This window comes from Pinus tabuliformis, chromosome 1_1, assembly GCF_031772625.1.
Source record: "Pinus tabuliformis cultivar Carrire ecotype Pingquan chromosome 1_1, CPIR1, whole genome shotgun sequence".
Classification (NCBI taxonomy): Eukaryota; Viridiplantae; Streptophyta; class Pinopsida; order Pinales; family Pinaceae; genus Pinus; species Pinus tabuliformis.
The window spans coordinates 227,356,543-227,372,222 of NC_142297.1; the positions used below are offsets into that span (position 1 = coordinate 227,356,543).

General features: G+C 39.4%; 1 protein-coding gene across 1 annotated transcript in view; it reads left to right on the forward strand.

Moving 5' to 3' along the window:
- LOC149212365 (uncharacterized) overlaps window positions 1-9,360 on the forward strand; it is a 32,296-nt gene extending 22,936 nt beyond the window's left edge. The window contains exon 7 of the mRNA XM_089388661.1: window positions 9,247-9,360. Coding sequence (XP_089244787.1) covers window positions 9,247-9,360 — 114 coding nt within the window. The remainder of the gene's footprint in view (window positions 1-9,246) is intronic.
- The last annotated feature ends 6,320 nt before the right edge of the window (window positions 9,361-15,680 follow it).

Here is a 15,680-nt window from a genome sequence, read left to right on the forward strand (position 1 = left end):
AAGAATAGGACCATTATGGAAATGGCAAGGAGTATGTTGAAGGCACAACATTTCCCAATTGATTATCGGGTTGAAGATGTCACTTGTGCAACATATATCTTGAATAGATGTCTAGCCAAAAGCGCCCAGAACGTGGTTCCTGAAGAGGAATGGAGTGGAAGAAAGCATAGTGTCACTCACATGAGAGTTTTTGGTTGTGTGGCATATGCATATATCCCAGATGAGTTGAGGAAGAAGTTGGACAACAAGGGGGCGAAATGTATATTTTTTGGATACAGTGATGAATCCAAAGCATACAAGCTCTACAATCCATCAACCAAGAAAGTCATAATCATTAGATATGTGCAGTTCATAGAAGAGGAAGCATGGGATGGAAGTTTAGAGAAGACAGTCAATGTAAAAGCATGTATACCACATGAGGACAAAGAGGAATTGACAGCAACAAACAATTCCTCAACAATGACTCCCTTTACACCTATTCAAGCACAACAAAACAGGCAGCAAGGAACACCATCAACAAATAATAGGATAACGTCACACAGTCAAGTGCGTGCTTCTCCAAGTGATATGTCATGCCCATCTTGAGCTAGCACAAGAAGACCAAAATTTAGAAATTTAAATGAAATTTATGAGCAAGATGAGGTTGATAGCAGCGCTGGTCTGAAGTCATTATTTGCTTTGTTTTGTCATGTAGATGACCCAATCCATTTTCAAGATGAAGTCAAAGATGAAAAATGGGTTGTGGCAATGGAGGAAGAAATATAAGCAATAAAAAGGAATGACACATGGGAGTTAGTGAACCTTCCGCAAGGAAAACAAGTCATTGGAGTGAAGTGGGTCTATAAGACCAAGGGCAATGTTGATGGAAAGATTGAAAGAGACAAAGCAAGGCTAGTTGTCAAAAAATACAAGTAGCAACATGGAAGAGATTATGCAGAGACGTTCGCGTGAGTCGCAAGGATGGAGACGGTGCATACAATTGTGGCGATTTCTGCACAACATAAATGGAAAGTGTATCAAATGGACGTAAAGTCAACATTCTTGAGTGGAGCGCTGAAAGAGCAAGTATATGTTGCGCAATTGCCTAGTTATGAGGTAGAAGGGTAAAGAAGACAAAGTGTATCGGTTGAGGAAAGCTCTTTATGGGTTGAAGCAAGCACCGCGTGCATGGTATAACATGATGGTAAGATGCTTATTGTCGTCTTATATGTGGATGATCTGATTTTTACAGGCAATGATGATTTCCTCATCGCTGATTTCAAGCAAGTCATGAAGAATGAATTTGAAATGATTGACTTGGGATTGCTAAGATATTTTTTAGGGCATAGAAGTAAAGCAAACAAAAATGGCTTTTTTATTTCTCAAGCAAAGTATGTGGCAGACATTTTGGAGAGGTTTAAAATGCAAAACAAGAAGCCTGCACCAACTCCAACTATCATGGGGTTGAAGTTGAGCAAAGAAGATTGCAGTAGCAATGTCAATCCGACATTATACAAAAGCATGATAGGCAGCTTGATGTATTTGATTGCCACTAGGCCAGATATAATGTATGCAATGAGTTTGGTGTTGAGGTTCATGGAGACACCCAAGGAGACGCATTGGCAAGCAACGAAAAGGATTCTAAGGTATGTCAATGGGACAAAATAGTATGGTGTTTTGTACACCGCAACAAATGATTTTAGGTTGGTTGGTTACACCAATAGTGATTGGGCAGGAAGTGTCGATGGTAGAAAGAGCACGTCAGGATATGTTTGTCATTTGGGTTCTGGAGCCATTTCATGGGCTTCCAAGAAGCAGTCGATAGTTTCGTTGTCAACAATAGACGCTGAATATGTCGCCGCAATAGCAGCAACATGTTAGGCAGTTTGGATGAGAAGGATGTTGAGGGATCTTCGCCATGACCAAGAGGGAACGACAACTATTTTCTGTGACAACACATCCACAATTTCATTGTCAAAGAATTTGTTCACACGAGGACCAAGGATATTGATGCTAAATATCATTTTATTAGAGAGTTGATTAACAATGATGAAATTGTGTTGCAACACTGCAGGTCACAGGAACAATTTGTTGATATTTTCACAAAGCCATTGGCACGTGAAATTTTTGTTTATCTCAGAGATTGTTTGGGAATTGTCAATGGCGGCAGTTGTTATTAAGGGGGAGTGTTGGAAATAATAATCCCAACCATCGCCTTAAACACACTGATAAACACCATGCTTGCCCAGTCAACCATTGCATGGTTGTGATTTTGTTTGCAGGCGGAAGAAAAGAAGTTCAGAGTGGACCATTCCACAATGCATCGCAGAAGTTAAAGAACTTAATGAATTTTAATAAATAAGTATGGGCAAGCATTCATTCCATGACTGTTTCCCACACTCCACAACACCTGCAAGTTTAAAAAATCATTTACTATGTAAAATCGTCCATGTTACGTATTAAATATTTTCTCTGTCATGTAATTAATGTCAAATTTGTATGTTAAGATAAATATGCAAGTAAAAGTCATTTGTAATGTTGTAATGTTGGGAAACTTAGAGAGAGAGTCTATGAGGTAGTGAGGAGAAAATCGTGGAGGAAATATTAGTGGGAGTGTGAAAACCAATTTTACAGAGTTTTATAGAAGTTTACTCTGCAACTGAGTAATGCGTAAATCACAGTAAGTTAGTTGTGTTTTTCACTTGGCGCTGCAACCTCAATTTATCATGAGAATGTAATTTCTTTATGTTTTGACATATAGTATAAAGTGTGGTCAGTTGAGTTATGGTTTTAATCTTACACAAGTAGTGAGTGAACTCTGTGTTTTAATTAAGTCCTTGTGTGGTTGCGATATCCTCGCCGCAACCTAAGATTTATCTTTCCACAAGTGAAATTGACATTGCCTACTTTGCCGCAACTGATTTCTCCCGTAATTTTTTTCTAACAACCTAGAATGATAAAAAAGCTAGAAGAAGAGATGCTTCCTAAGATTCTCTATACCTTTAGTTTATTTGCTTAGAAAATGGAGACAAATCATGAAGAAGTGTACTCTGCAATGACTTTGATCTCTCACAGTTGAAGAATAAGAACAAGGGTACTTTGATCTCTCACGGTTGAAGAATTTTTTTGCGAAGATGGTTTTGCCAATCCCGCCAAGTCCCACAATTCCTACAACCCTTGCCTTCACATCTTTGTGATGTTGCAAAAACACTTTTCTTCAAAATATTTTAGCTTGATATCAAGTCCAGTAGGATATTTGGAGACATCCAGGGGTGTTTTTGAAACTATTTCCAATACTCGTTCCGTGACATCAACTAGCAGCTGCGCCTCGTCACTGAATGATATGATGTCGATAATGAAATTACTGTTGTGAAAAGCATAGATATAATATGATATACCTTTGATTCTAATAAAGAAAACAAAGAAGAAAAATCAGGATAGTTAGAGGTCTCACAGGCCATTATATTCTTCTAGCTCGAAACCACTTATATCCGCAACATCGGAAAGAGCCTGTGTCCATTTTTCAATAGTATCCAAATCATATCACAACGTCTTTTGACGAGTTTGAAAGTCATATGTTTTCTTTTCTTCTAGAGTACGTAGGGCTCGAGTGTACACTCCATAGCCTCCCCTCGGCGACCGAAGTTCTAAAAGCTTGACATGATAGAAGACAGGAATATGCATGTGCAGCAGCTCATCCAGACACCAAAGTGACTCACAATAATTGGTGGATATATGGACGGTGGTGGTTCCAATAACACCTTTTATCTGAGGAGTTAAATTATCTCCCTTCTACAACTCTTCCTGGTCTAGGAAAACTCACAATCGGTGTAAGTCGAGGGCATGGTAAAGATGTTAGAAAAATCTAGGAATTTAATTTTCGTTTTCGCGAAGGGGAGAGGCAAAGAGTTATGACTTTCGTGAAGCTACTTTCGCAAAACTAGGTTCGTGCACTGCGAAGCTAATTTTGTGGAGCTACCTTCGCGCACCATGAGGTTATTTCGTAGACTTGGATTTTGCGCACTGCACAACTATTTCAGAGACTTAATGAATACTCACAGCAAAAATAACAAGATAGGTTTGGAGCAACACACTAAAACTTAGTATTCATTTCTTAAACATGAAAAATACATTTACATGAGATTGTGGCTCATTCACTAAGTAAAGTAAAAGTTTTATAGTGATTTAAACTTACACGGAATAACACACAGTAAAACAGAGTAACTGTTGTTTTCACTCACCCACCAAAATTTGCTCCACCATTTTCTCCACAGAGAATTGCGCTCTTTTTCTTACCTCTTACTCTCTCTAACCTCTCTACATAGTCAAAATGAATTTTGCATTCATATTTAACTCAACATACAATTTTACATTTAATTCATGACAGAGCAAAATTAATATGATGTTGTTGTTGAGTGTGATCAGAATTGTGCAGGTGTTTCTGGAGTGTGGGCAAAGGTTGCTAAATGAATGCTTGCCCATATCTATTTACCAAAGCACATAACTTCTTTAAATGCCTTTGCTGAGTTTCTAAATGGTTAGCGTCTGGCTTCAGTCCTTCTATCTTTAAGTAGAGACGCAATCTACAAAAATACGTCTAATAGGTATGGCTACTGTCAGACTGTTTATTGTGGTGGTTGGGATTATTATTTGCAACACTCCCCCTTAATCACAATTTCCGCCATTGACAATTCCCAAACGGTTTCTGAGATAAACAAAACTTTCACCTGCCAATGGCTTTGTGAAAATATCGGCAAATTGTTCTTATGACCTGCAATGCTACAACACAATTTCATCATTGTTAATCAACTCTTTAATAAAATGATATTTAGCATCAATATGCTTGGTCCTTTTGTGGAAGACAGAATTCTTTGACAATGCAATTGCTGAGGTGTTGTCACAGAAAATAGTTGTCGCGCCCTCTTGGTCATGACGAAGATCCCTCAACATCCTTCTCATCCAAACTACCTGACATGTTGTTGTTGTTGTTGTGACATATTCAGCTTTTGCTGTTGACAGTGACACTATTGGCTGCTTCTTGGAGGCCCATGAAATGGCTCTAGAACCCAAATGAAAAACATATCCTGACGTGCTCTTTCTATCATCGACACTGCTTGCCCAATCACTGTCAGTGTAACCAACCAGCTTGAAATCACTTGTTGCTGTGTACAAAATGCCATATTGTTTTGTCCCATTGACATACCTTAGAATCCTTTTTGCTACTTGCCAATGTGTCTCATTGGGTGTCTCCATGAACCTTGACACCAAACTTACTGCATACATTATATCTGGCCTAGTGGCGATCAAATACATCAGGCTGCCTATCATGCTTTTATATAATGTCAGATTGACATTGTTGCTGCAATCTTTTTTGCTCAACTTCAACCCTATGATAGTTGGAGTTGGTGCGGACTTGTTGTTCTGCATTTTAAACCTCTCCAAAATTTCTGCCACATACTTTGCTTGAGAGATAAAAATTCCATTTTCTATTTGCTTCACTTCTATGCCCAAAAAATATCTTAACAATCCCAAGTCAGTCATTTCAAATTCACTCTTCATGACTTGTTTGAAATCAGTGATGAGGAAATCATCACTGCCTGTAAAAATAAAATCATCTACATATAAGACGACAATGAGAATCTTACCTTCGCTCTCTTTGATGTAGAGAGTAGGCTCACCGTCACATTTGTCGAAACCATTGTCCAACAAGTAAGCATCTATCCTGCTGTACCATGTGCAGTGCTTGCTTCAATCCATAAAGAGCTTTCCTCAACCGATACACTTTGTCTTCTTGGCCTTCAATCTCATAACCAGGCGGTTGTGTGACATACACTTCCTCTTTCAGCACTCCATTCAAGAATGCTGACTTTACGTCCATCTGATACACTCTCCATTTGTGTTGCGCGGCAATCGCCACAACTGCGCACACTGTCTCCATTCGCACAACTGGCATGAACGTCTCCACGTAATCTCTTCCATGCTGCTGCTTGTATCCTTTGACAACTAGCCTTGCTTTGTGCCTTTCAATCTTTCCCTCAATGTTGCTTTTGGTCTTATAGACCCACTTCACTCCAATGACATGTTTTCCTTTCGGAAGGCTCACTAACTCCCATGTGTCATTCCTTTCTATTGCTTCTATTTCTTCCTCCATTGCCGCAACCCATTTTTCTTCTTTGACTGCATCTTCAAAGTGAATTGGGTCATCTACATGACAAAATAATGCAAATAAGGAATTCAGACCTGTGCCACTATCAACTTCATCTTGCTCATAAATTTCATTTAAATTTCTAAATTTTGGCCTTCTTGTGCTTGTTGAAGATGGGCTTGATATGTCACTTGGTGTCGCGCTTCGCGGTGTGCTTGGAGAAGCACTTGCTTGGCTGTGCGAAACTGTCCTATTATTTGTTGATGGCGTTGCTTGTTTCCTGCTTTGCTGCGCTTGAATAGGAGTAGAGGGAGTCACTGTTGAGGAATTACTTGCTGCTGTTAATTCCTCTCTGTCCTCATGTGGTATGCATGCTTTGACATTGATTGTCTTTTCTAAACTTCCATCCCATGCTTCCTCTTCTATGAACTGCACATCTCTGCTGATTATGACCTTCTTGGTTAATGGATTGTAGAGTTTGTATGCCTTGGATTCATCACTGTATCCAACAAATATGCATTTCTCCCCTTGCTGTCCAACTTCTTTCTCAACTCATCTGGGACATGTGCATAAGCCACACATCCAAAAACTCTCATGTGAGTGACATTTTGTTTTCTTCCACTCCATGCCTCTTCAGGAACAATGTTCTGGACACTTTTGGTTGGACATCTATTCAAGATATATGTTGCACAAGCGATAGCTTCAGCCCAATAGTCATTTGGCAAATGCTTTGCCTTCAACATACTCCTTGCCATCTCCATAATGGTCATATTCTTCCTATCTGCCACACCATTTTGCTGTGGTGTATATCTTGTTGTAAATTGCTTGTGAATTCCTTGTTCCCTACAAAAATGAAGGAAATCATTTGAGATGTATTCACCACCTCTGACAGTCATAACGACTTTGATATAGTGTCCACTTTGCTCTTCAACAAGAGCCTTGTATTGGTGAAAGCGCTCAAACACTTCACTTTTCTGTTTTAGGAGAAAGACCCATGTCTTCCTTGCGTAGTAATCTATGAAGGTCAATACATAGTGGCTGCCACCAATTGATGGTGTTTGCATTGGTCCACATAGGTATGAATGGATAATCTCCAAATGTGCCTTTGCCCTCACTGACTTTCCTGCTGGAAATGATTCTCTATGTTGCATGCCCAAGATACATCCTTCACATATGCTGTCTGGTTTTTCTATGAGTGGTAAACCCTTCACCATGGCTTTCTTATGCAGCAGATTCAAACCTCCAAAGTTGAGATGTTGAAATCTCAAGTGCCATAACCAGTTTTCATCTTTTACCTCTGCTTGAAAGTTTAGTTGTGTGACAGCTGCCCCTTTCTTCCATTTTCTTGTGAGTTTATAGATAGTTGTGCTTGTGCACCTTCTTTCTGAAAATTGATAATATTTTTAAGGGAAACATTCTATTGTTTGCCATCTGAACCTTTGCAATTAGTTGTCTGCTTGGAGGCCTATCCAAAATTGTGCACACATCATTTTTGAAGAAGACATTGTAGCCTTTCTGCATGAGCTGTCCAACGCTCATGAGATTATGTTTCAGACTGGGGACAAAGTAAACATCAGAGATGTATTTCTTCTCCCCCTTCTTTGTTAGGATATTAACTCTTCCTTTTCCCATGACAGAGACTTTGCTATTAGTCCCTAATGTCACTTCAGATTTCACACTTTCATCTAGATCAGAAAACATTTCTATGTTTCCTAACATGTGGTTGCTACACCCTGAATCTAGATACCATATATCACTCTATTTTTCTTGTGCTACATTACAAGCTAAAAACATGCTATCATGGTTCTGATTTTCTCTTGTGAAATTTACACTTGGTTTGTTACTAATATCATATTTGCTTCTTTCTACATTCATTTGCATAATAACCATACTTCTTACAGTAATGACATTGAACTTGAGATTTATCATACCTCTGACCTTGTCTTGATTTTGGCTTGGGCCTTGACTTGGATTTTGATTGCTGCCTCTTCCATTTTATCTTGAAGGGCTGCTTCTTCCACCGTTGTGTGGGCTTCTTCCTCTTCCTCTAGCATATGATCTTCCTCTGCCTCGACCTTGACCAAATGATACATGTGTCTTGAAGGCATGCTTCAATGAGGAGCTTGTTGCTCTATTCAGTCTATGTTCATGAGAAATCAGTGATGAGTTAAGCTCATCCATTGAGAACTGTGAGAGATCCTTTGTTTCTTCTATGGCCACAATAATGGCCTCAAACCTTGCTGGCAAACTTATCAAAAATTTCTCAATTATTCTTCTTTCCTTAAGTGTCTCACCATGAGACCTGATTTGAGTAACCAGCCCACTTACATGTGTAAAAAACGAGTCTATATTATCAGAATCTTTCATACAAAGTGTTTCAAAATCTCTCCTCAACATTTGTAACTTTTCTGTTTTGACTTTTTCCATGCCTTGGTAGGTTGTTTGGAGGGTGTCCCATGCTTGCTTGGACTATGTTGCTGCTACAACCCTTGGGAAAATACTTTCATGAACCGCTTGGAAAATATAGAACGGGGCTTTTGAATCCTTCTTCCTGTTGTCCCTTAACACATCTTCTTCTTGTTGAGATAAGGCATTGTATGTTGCTGCATCTGCTGGTTCTTGAAAACCATTTTCCACCAAATCCCAACTATTTTGAGAAGAAAACAGGGCCTTCATTGTAATAGCCCAATAATCATAATTTTTTCCATTCAACTGACTCATTCACCAAGTAAAATAAAGGTTTTACAGTGATTTAAACTTACGCGGAATAACACACAATAAAATAGAGTAACTGTTGTTTTCACACACCCACCAAAATTTGCTCCACCATTTTCTCCACAGAGACTTACACTCTTTTTCTTACCTCTTACTCTCTCTAACCTCTCTACATAGTCAAAATTAATTTTACATTCATATTTACCTCAACATACAATTTTACATTTAATTCATGACAGAGTGAAATTAATATGATGTTGTTGTTGAGTGTGATCAGAATCACGAAGGTGTTTCTCGAGTGTGGGAAAAGGTTGCTAAATAAATGCTTGCCCATATCTGTTTACCAATGTACATAGCTTCTTTAAATGTCTTTGTTGAGTTTCTGAATGGTTTGTGTCTGGCTTCAGTCCTTCTATCTTCAAGCAGAGATGCAATCTGCAAAAATACGTCTGACAGGTATGGTTGCTGTCAGACTGTTTATTACGGTGGCTGGGATTATTATTTCTGACACTCCCCCTTAATCAAAATTTCCACCATTGACAATTCCCAAATAGTTTCTGAGATAAACAAAACTTTCACCTACCAATGGCTTTGTGAAAATATCAACAAATAGTTCCTGTGAGCTGTAGTGCTGCAACACAATTTCATCATTACTAATCAAATCTCTAATAAAATGATATTTAACATCAATATGCTTGGTCCTTTTGTGGAAGACAAAATTCTTTGACAATGCAACTGCTGGGGTATTGTCACAGAAAATAGTTGTCACGCCCTCTTGGTCATGATGAAGATCCCTCAACATCCTTCTCATCCAAACTCCCTAACACGTTGTTGTTGTTGCTGTGACATATTCAGCTTCTGCTGTTGACAGTGACACTATTGGATGCTTCTTGGAGGCTCATGAAATGGCTCCAGAACCCAAATGAAAAACATATCCTGATGTGCTCTTTCTATCATCGACATCACCTGCCCAATCAGTATCAGTGTAACCAACCGACTTGAAATCACTTGTTGCTATGTACAAAATGCCATATTGTTTTGTCCCATTGACATGCCTTAGAATCCTTTTCCCTGCTTGCCAATGTGTCTCCTTGGGTGTCTCCATGAAACTTGACACCAAACTTACTGCATACATTATATCTGGCCTAGTGGTGATCAAATACATCAGGTTGCCTATCATGCTTTTGTATAATCTCGGATTGACATTGCCACTACAATCTTCTTTGCTCAACTTCAACCCCATGACAGTTGGAGTTGGTGTGGACTTGTTGTTCTACATTTTAAACCTCTCCAAAATTTCTGCCACATACTTTGTGTTAGTGTCAGTCTTTGCAGCCTTCCTCCAGTGATCAAATATGCTCTTACAAAGTGGTCTCAGAGTGTCAAGGTCAAATTTTGTCATTTCAGTGAGTCTTCAAGTAAAATTTGATCACTAGGCATTAGGTCTAGGGTTTGCTTTCACTCCTTCCAAAGTCATCCAAATGTTGGTCTATGCCACTATTCAGCTGAGTTTACCATCATTCATAGGGTTTTCATCATCATGTTAGGTTCCAATGGGTCATTTTACATCTTGTTCATGCTTCAGTTGTGCCTAGCTACGGTCATTTCCCTCTCCTAGGGTTTTGAAGGCAATTTCTCTTGGACGGTCAAATCATTGGCAAAACTTGTATCCTGATTTTCATACACCTTCCCCTATCCTTAAAATGCCTTATCAAACACTTTCCATCACTGAGATTCCCCAAATTCCTCATTTTCGCACAAACCCTAGTTTCTTGCTACAACCTGGCAGTTTTCTAGGTTGGGCCTGTGTTTTGCCTTTTTTCACCCTTTCCCCTCACTCAATTTTGGAGATTCCACTTTCCCCTACTTCCTAACATCCCTCCCTACTTCCAAAAATTTCCTCAATAATTTATAAGCTCCCTATCCCCTTCATTTCGCTTCATTTCGACAAATCTCTTGTTCCACACATCGGGGTAGGTTTCACTCAAATGATGTTTCCGAGCAAGGAAAGATGAATTTAGAAAAAATGAGAGAGGTTTTTGTCCACAACAGGCCAAGGAAGAAAAAATTCCTTCACTTTTTACACAGGTGTCATGGTTTTATAGAAATTTCAAAAATACAATTGCCTCGGGAGAATTGATGCACCTCTAAAGTGACCTTGGGAAAATCAAGTTTTCTCCTAGCTTCGTTGTCCAAATGACTTTCTTGATGAGTCAATTGATAACTAGACACAAAGCGATTTCCAATGAGATATCATAAGCTAAATTTGGAGTTGAGGAAGGCATTCAAAGGTTGACGGCAACAACACTCTACCTTGAGGCAGCCTCATTTGGCACATTTTGACCAGTCCTTGGAGATTTGATTTTTGATAGGGCAAATGAACTCCAAATTGAAACATTCCAGTTGGGTTGGAAATTAGACTCAAATAACCTTCCAATGAGCTATCATTCACCCAATGTGGACACCAGGAAGGCCTCCAAAAGTCGCCTGGAAAAGGGAGCGGCGCATGGAGGGAGCGCAACGCACTGGGAGAAAATTTCCAGTGTAAATTTACACTGCCGCGGCGCATAGGGCTAAAAGGCCTGAAATTGTGCCAAATTGCCTGAAGTTGCCTGTGAAGCCCATCAAATTCCAAGGTAGGCTTTATAACATCACTTGTTCATAAAATTTTATGAGTGATATGGTGGTTATATGCCTATGATTGAATGCAACAAATTTCATAAAGTCAAACACAAGAAGACACCTATTCAGCAGGAGATAGAGGCTGATTGAGATATTTGGCTCAAGAGGATCCACATCCACATAGAGAAGCTATTGGCGAAAGCAAACAAGAATAGGGATCACCATCACAACATAAGGCACCTTTGCAAGATGAGGAGCAATTCCATCTTTACATTGATATAGTAAACTTGAATGTTAATGAATAACATAAAATAGTAGATTAGGTCATCATGGAGAAAGATGTTAAGATCAAAGAACTTAGGGACAATTTTTCTAAGGCTAATTTCATGGTTTGATTCCTAGAGCAGGATAATAAGCAATTGAAGGTAAATCAACTACTCTTGAATAAGCATAAGGTTGATGTTAGCAAAGAAGATGTAAAGGAAAAATAATTAGTTGACACAGGTGATTCAGATGAGCATCAAGAGCAAGTGACAAGGAAGAGTCCAAAGACTAGAGGACTCAAAAGGGAACTTCAGCAACAAAGGGAGCAGATGTCTTCAATTGACCTAATTGCAAGAGAAATCAATGAAAATAGGGAGTTTTGGCTTGACAAAGTAAATTTCAATTTAAACAATCTTCTTAAGAGGGAAAAAAGAGACAACAAATTTCAAATACACATGGCTACTCATTGCTACACAAGGAATCATGTCTCCAAATTCAAAATCAAGCAGTTGAAGAAAATACTCCAGGAAACCCTAATCAGGCAAAAAGAGAAGGTTAAGTTGGATTTTCTTGCTGATGCTTCCCTCAGAGCAATACAGGACAAGGACAAGAAAGCCTATGCATGACGAGGGGCCATTAGGTGAACAGGAGGCCGATTTCATCCTCATTCAAGATGATGATGTAAATGTGGAGAGCGCCCGACTTAGGATGACTATTCAGGAGCATAACACGGAGATTCAAGGCTTGTCACTCAATGTGGATAGGGCCAAATGGATCATCAAGTATTTGGAGCAAAGAAACAAGCAGCTTGAGGACTAGCATGAGATCATGGAGCTGCAAAACATCTGTGAGAATCGACAAGCTGCCCAACAAAGGAGGATCAAGATCACTACCTTGGAGCAAGAAATCAACAATGAACATGAGTCCTGGCTAGAGCAGATCAACATCCACCTGGAGAGATTGCTGGAGAAGGCCGACAGAGACAAAACCATACTGAGGAGGATGGCTTTCCATTACATGGCACGAAACATGAGTGCCAAGGCCCGAATAAAGAGTTTGAAAGCGAAATTGAGGAAAGCAACAAGAAAGGCAAAGGAGGAAAAAGAGCAAGATCGGCTTCAAATCTTGGCTGAGGCTTCCTTGGCACATCATAGCACCCCATAGAGAACCTCCAGCCCAAATTTCAAGAAATTTGGGGAATTTTTGGTCACATCACAAATTTTTGGGCAAAAAACAAGGTTTTTCTCCCTGTGCGCCGCGCCACTGCGGCGGCGCTAAAATTCTAGAGCTCAAAATGAGGAATGGTTTGCATTTTTAGATTCATCATGGAAAATCATGACTACTGGTGTCCGGACAAGAAATTTGGGCAAGATCTGAGTCTCCTAGAGGTCAAAAACACCCAAAAAATGACCTCTCTGCCCCTTTTTTGACACACAGGAAACAATCTTGGGAGAATGGATATTTGGAGGGGAAAATGAGCACCAAATTCAAAAATTCTAGTTGGGTTAGAAAGTAGATAGGACAAGATTTCCAGCAAGCCCACTTGGGCATATTTTGGACACCTGCAAGTGCCCCAAAATAGGCCCCAAAGTAGCACAGCGAACAGAGGAAAAATTGCCAAATTTGCTTTTGTTTCGGGAAATTTCGCTTCGCGACTTCTCCAAGTGGGCCCACTCATCTACACTTCGGTTTTTTGGCACCAAAGGCGGAATTTAAAGTATTTTTTCTCTAGATTGGCTTCTATCCAAGTGGCGAAGGAAGGCAAACGTCACCCAAGCCAAATGTCATGTTTGTAACGCTGCACCTGTAGCTGATGGTTGGCTCTTCATCTCCAATTTGTAATGATTCGAGTAACTCCCCAACCCTTGGGCATTCTATCTCTTTCTTACACATTCTATATATTGTATGCAAGCTATTTGCAAAGGGTTGGTTGGCTTGTAACTTCTGGGAGACTATGGGAAAGAAACTCTGTTTCTTCACTGTATATTTTTGACAGAGAATTAATGAAAGGCAGCGGCTCTGTTTCATGAGATTCTTGTGGTTGTGAGTGTAGAAAATGTGTCTCTTATGTTTTCATATGTATTTGTTATGTTTCATAATTCAATTCATGCTCATTTCCAGTGAAAATTTCTGAGTGAGATTAGGTAGAATTTAATTTTATTTCTCTGCCTGTGGGGAAATTTCATGTTCAGTGTTCTTCTTCTGTTGAAAATGATTCATGTAACTATGCCCTTTTCACTTTCTTCAACAATCTTTTCATTCCGCGTTATCTCAAACTAAAATTGCTACACTTTCTGCCTGCCTTGCCTCATGGAATAATCCGTGCCTTTGTATTAAATTCTCTGTTCTTTGCTGACCATTGGTCCCATACCATCCTAGAAGCTCGGTCATTCATGAAAATTGTTTCGCAAATCCCTATTCACTTACTAGCCTAAGGTAAATATTTCATTGTAAGTCATCTCAGACCCTTTGTGATTATCTATTCACTGAGCGTGACTCGGAGAGAGCCCTCTCCTGTTCTGGTAGGGCTAGCTACTAGACTGAGCATGGTTTGTGGTTACCCTAATTTTTTCCTTCCTTTAGCCTAGGGCAGATTTAGGTGCTAACATAGTGGCGACTCCGCTGGGGAACGAAAATGGTTTGCTTGAAGATTGTTTTGCCCCAGTTCATATCTCAAGTTTAGATCTGATGGTTGATGGTGGACAATGATCAGATAGAAGACGGCTGAAATCATTCACCTGGTGACTCCATTCACTGAAGAATCCAACAATCGGTGCTTTATGGTGACTCCACTAGAGGACTAACTCTTTCTCTGAGAAAATGGAAGGATCTTACACAAAGTTCGGGTATCCAAAGTGGAATGGTATTCAAGTTCTACTCTGCTTTCTTGTAAATTACTTCTTCGCTGTTCTTGAAGCTGCCCTGAAAGTTTTTCAGAATTTGTTGTATGATAAAGGTGATCAAAATCTTCACTCGGTCTATTCAAAAAGTGTAAATAGTGATTTTCCCTTTGATCCTGGCTTCCTTACTTTTCCTATGTCTTATGATGACTCTCTTCGGAGTGATGATCCTAAAGAACACAAATCTGATCCCGTCGCTCTTGTATATATTCCTACTGCTGTTATAATCCCAGATAGGTATAAACCTCTTGTTTTACCTTTTGTTCTTCATGCCTTCCCCAAAAACTATGATCTATACTTGCCAAGATTTGATGGTGAAGGTAAGAATGTCAATGCTGAGCAACATGTACAGAATGTTGAGAATTTTCTAGACCTTTTCAAAATTGATGAAGGAGATGTCAGTATAAGGATTTTTGCTCTTTCTTTGTAAGGCAAAGTCAAGCGTTGGTTCAAAGCCCTACCTGATGGGAGCATCATCGATTTACAGCAGTTCATCAAAGTTTTTCTTGACAGGTGGAGGATCAGACAGAACCTTTTCCTTATCGTAGAAGAGTATAATCAGCTGAAAAGACTGCTAGGGGAGACAGTACAACAGTTTTCAGCCAGATTTAATCAAGTTTATTATTCAATGCCGGTTGATATAAGACCCCCTCCTGGATCTGCTCTCTTGCACCACGCGGGTGCCTTTGATCCAGAAATGGAGTTTCAGATAAGAGAAAAGAATGTCGCAACACTTGAAGAGATGAAAAACAATGCAGTAAATGTAGAGGCTCATTTGCTGATCAGACGGGCAAGGTTGAAAGAAGAAGAGATGAAAAAGGTGGATCCAGAGAAAATTACACCTTCAGAGGAAAAGCTTGACATTTTGGTGAGTGCAGTAGAAGATATGGTGAGGAAAATGACTACAAAAGATGAAAATGATGTTCATGAACAAGTGGCTGATCCAAAACATTTTGTTTCTTGTCTCAGTAGTCATAAGGATTGTTTTGTAGATCATCTTGGAGAAGAAAGACCTGTTGATATGCCATGTATGCTTGATGACGTGTTTTATACTG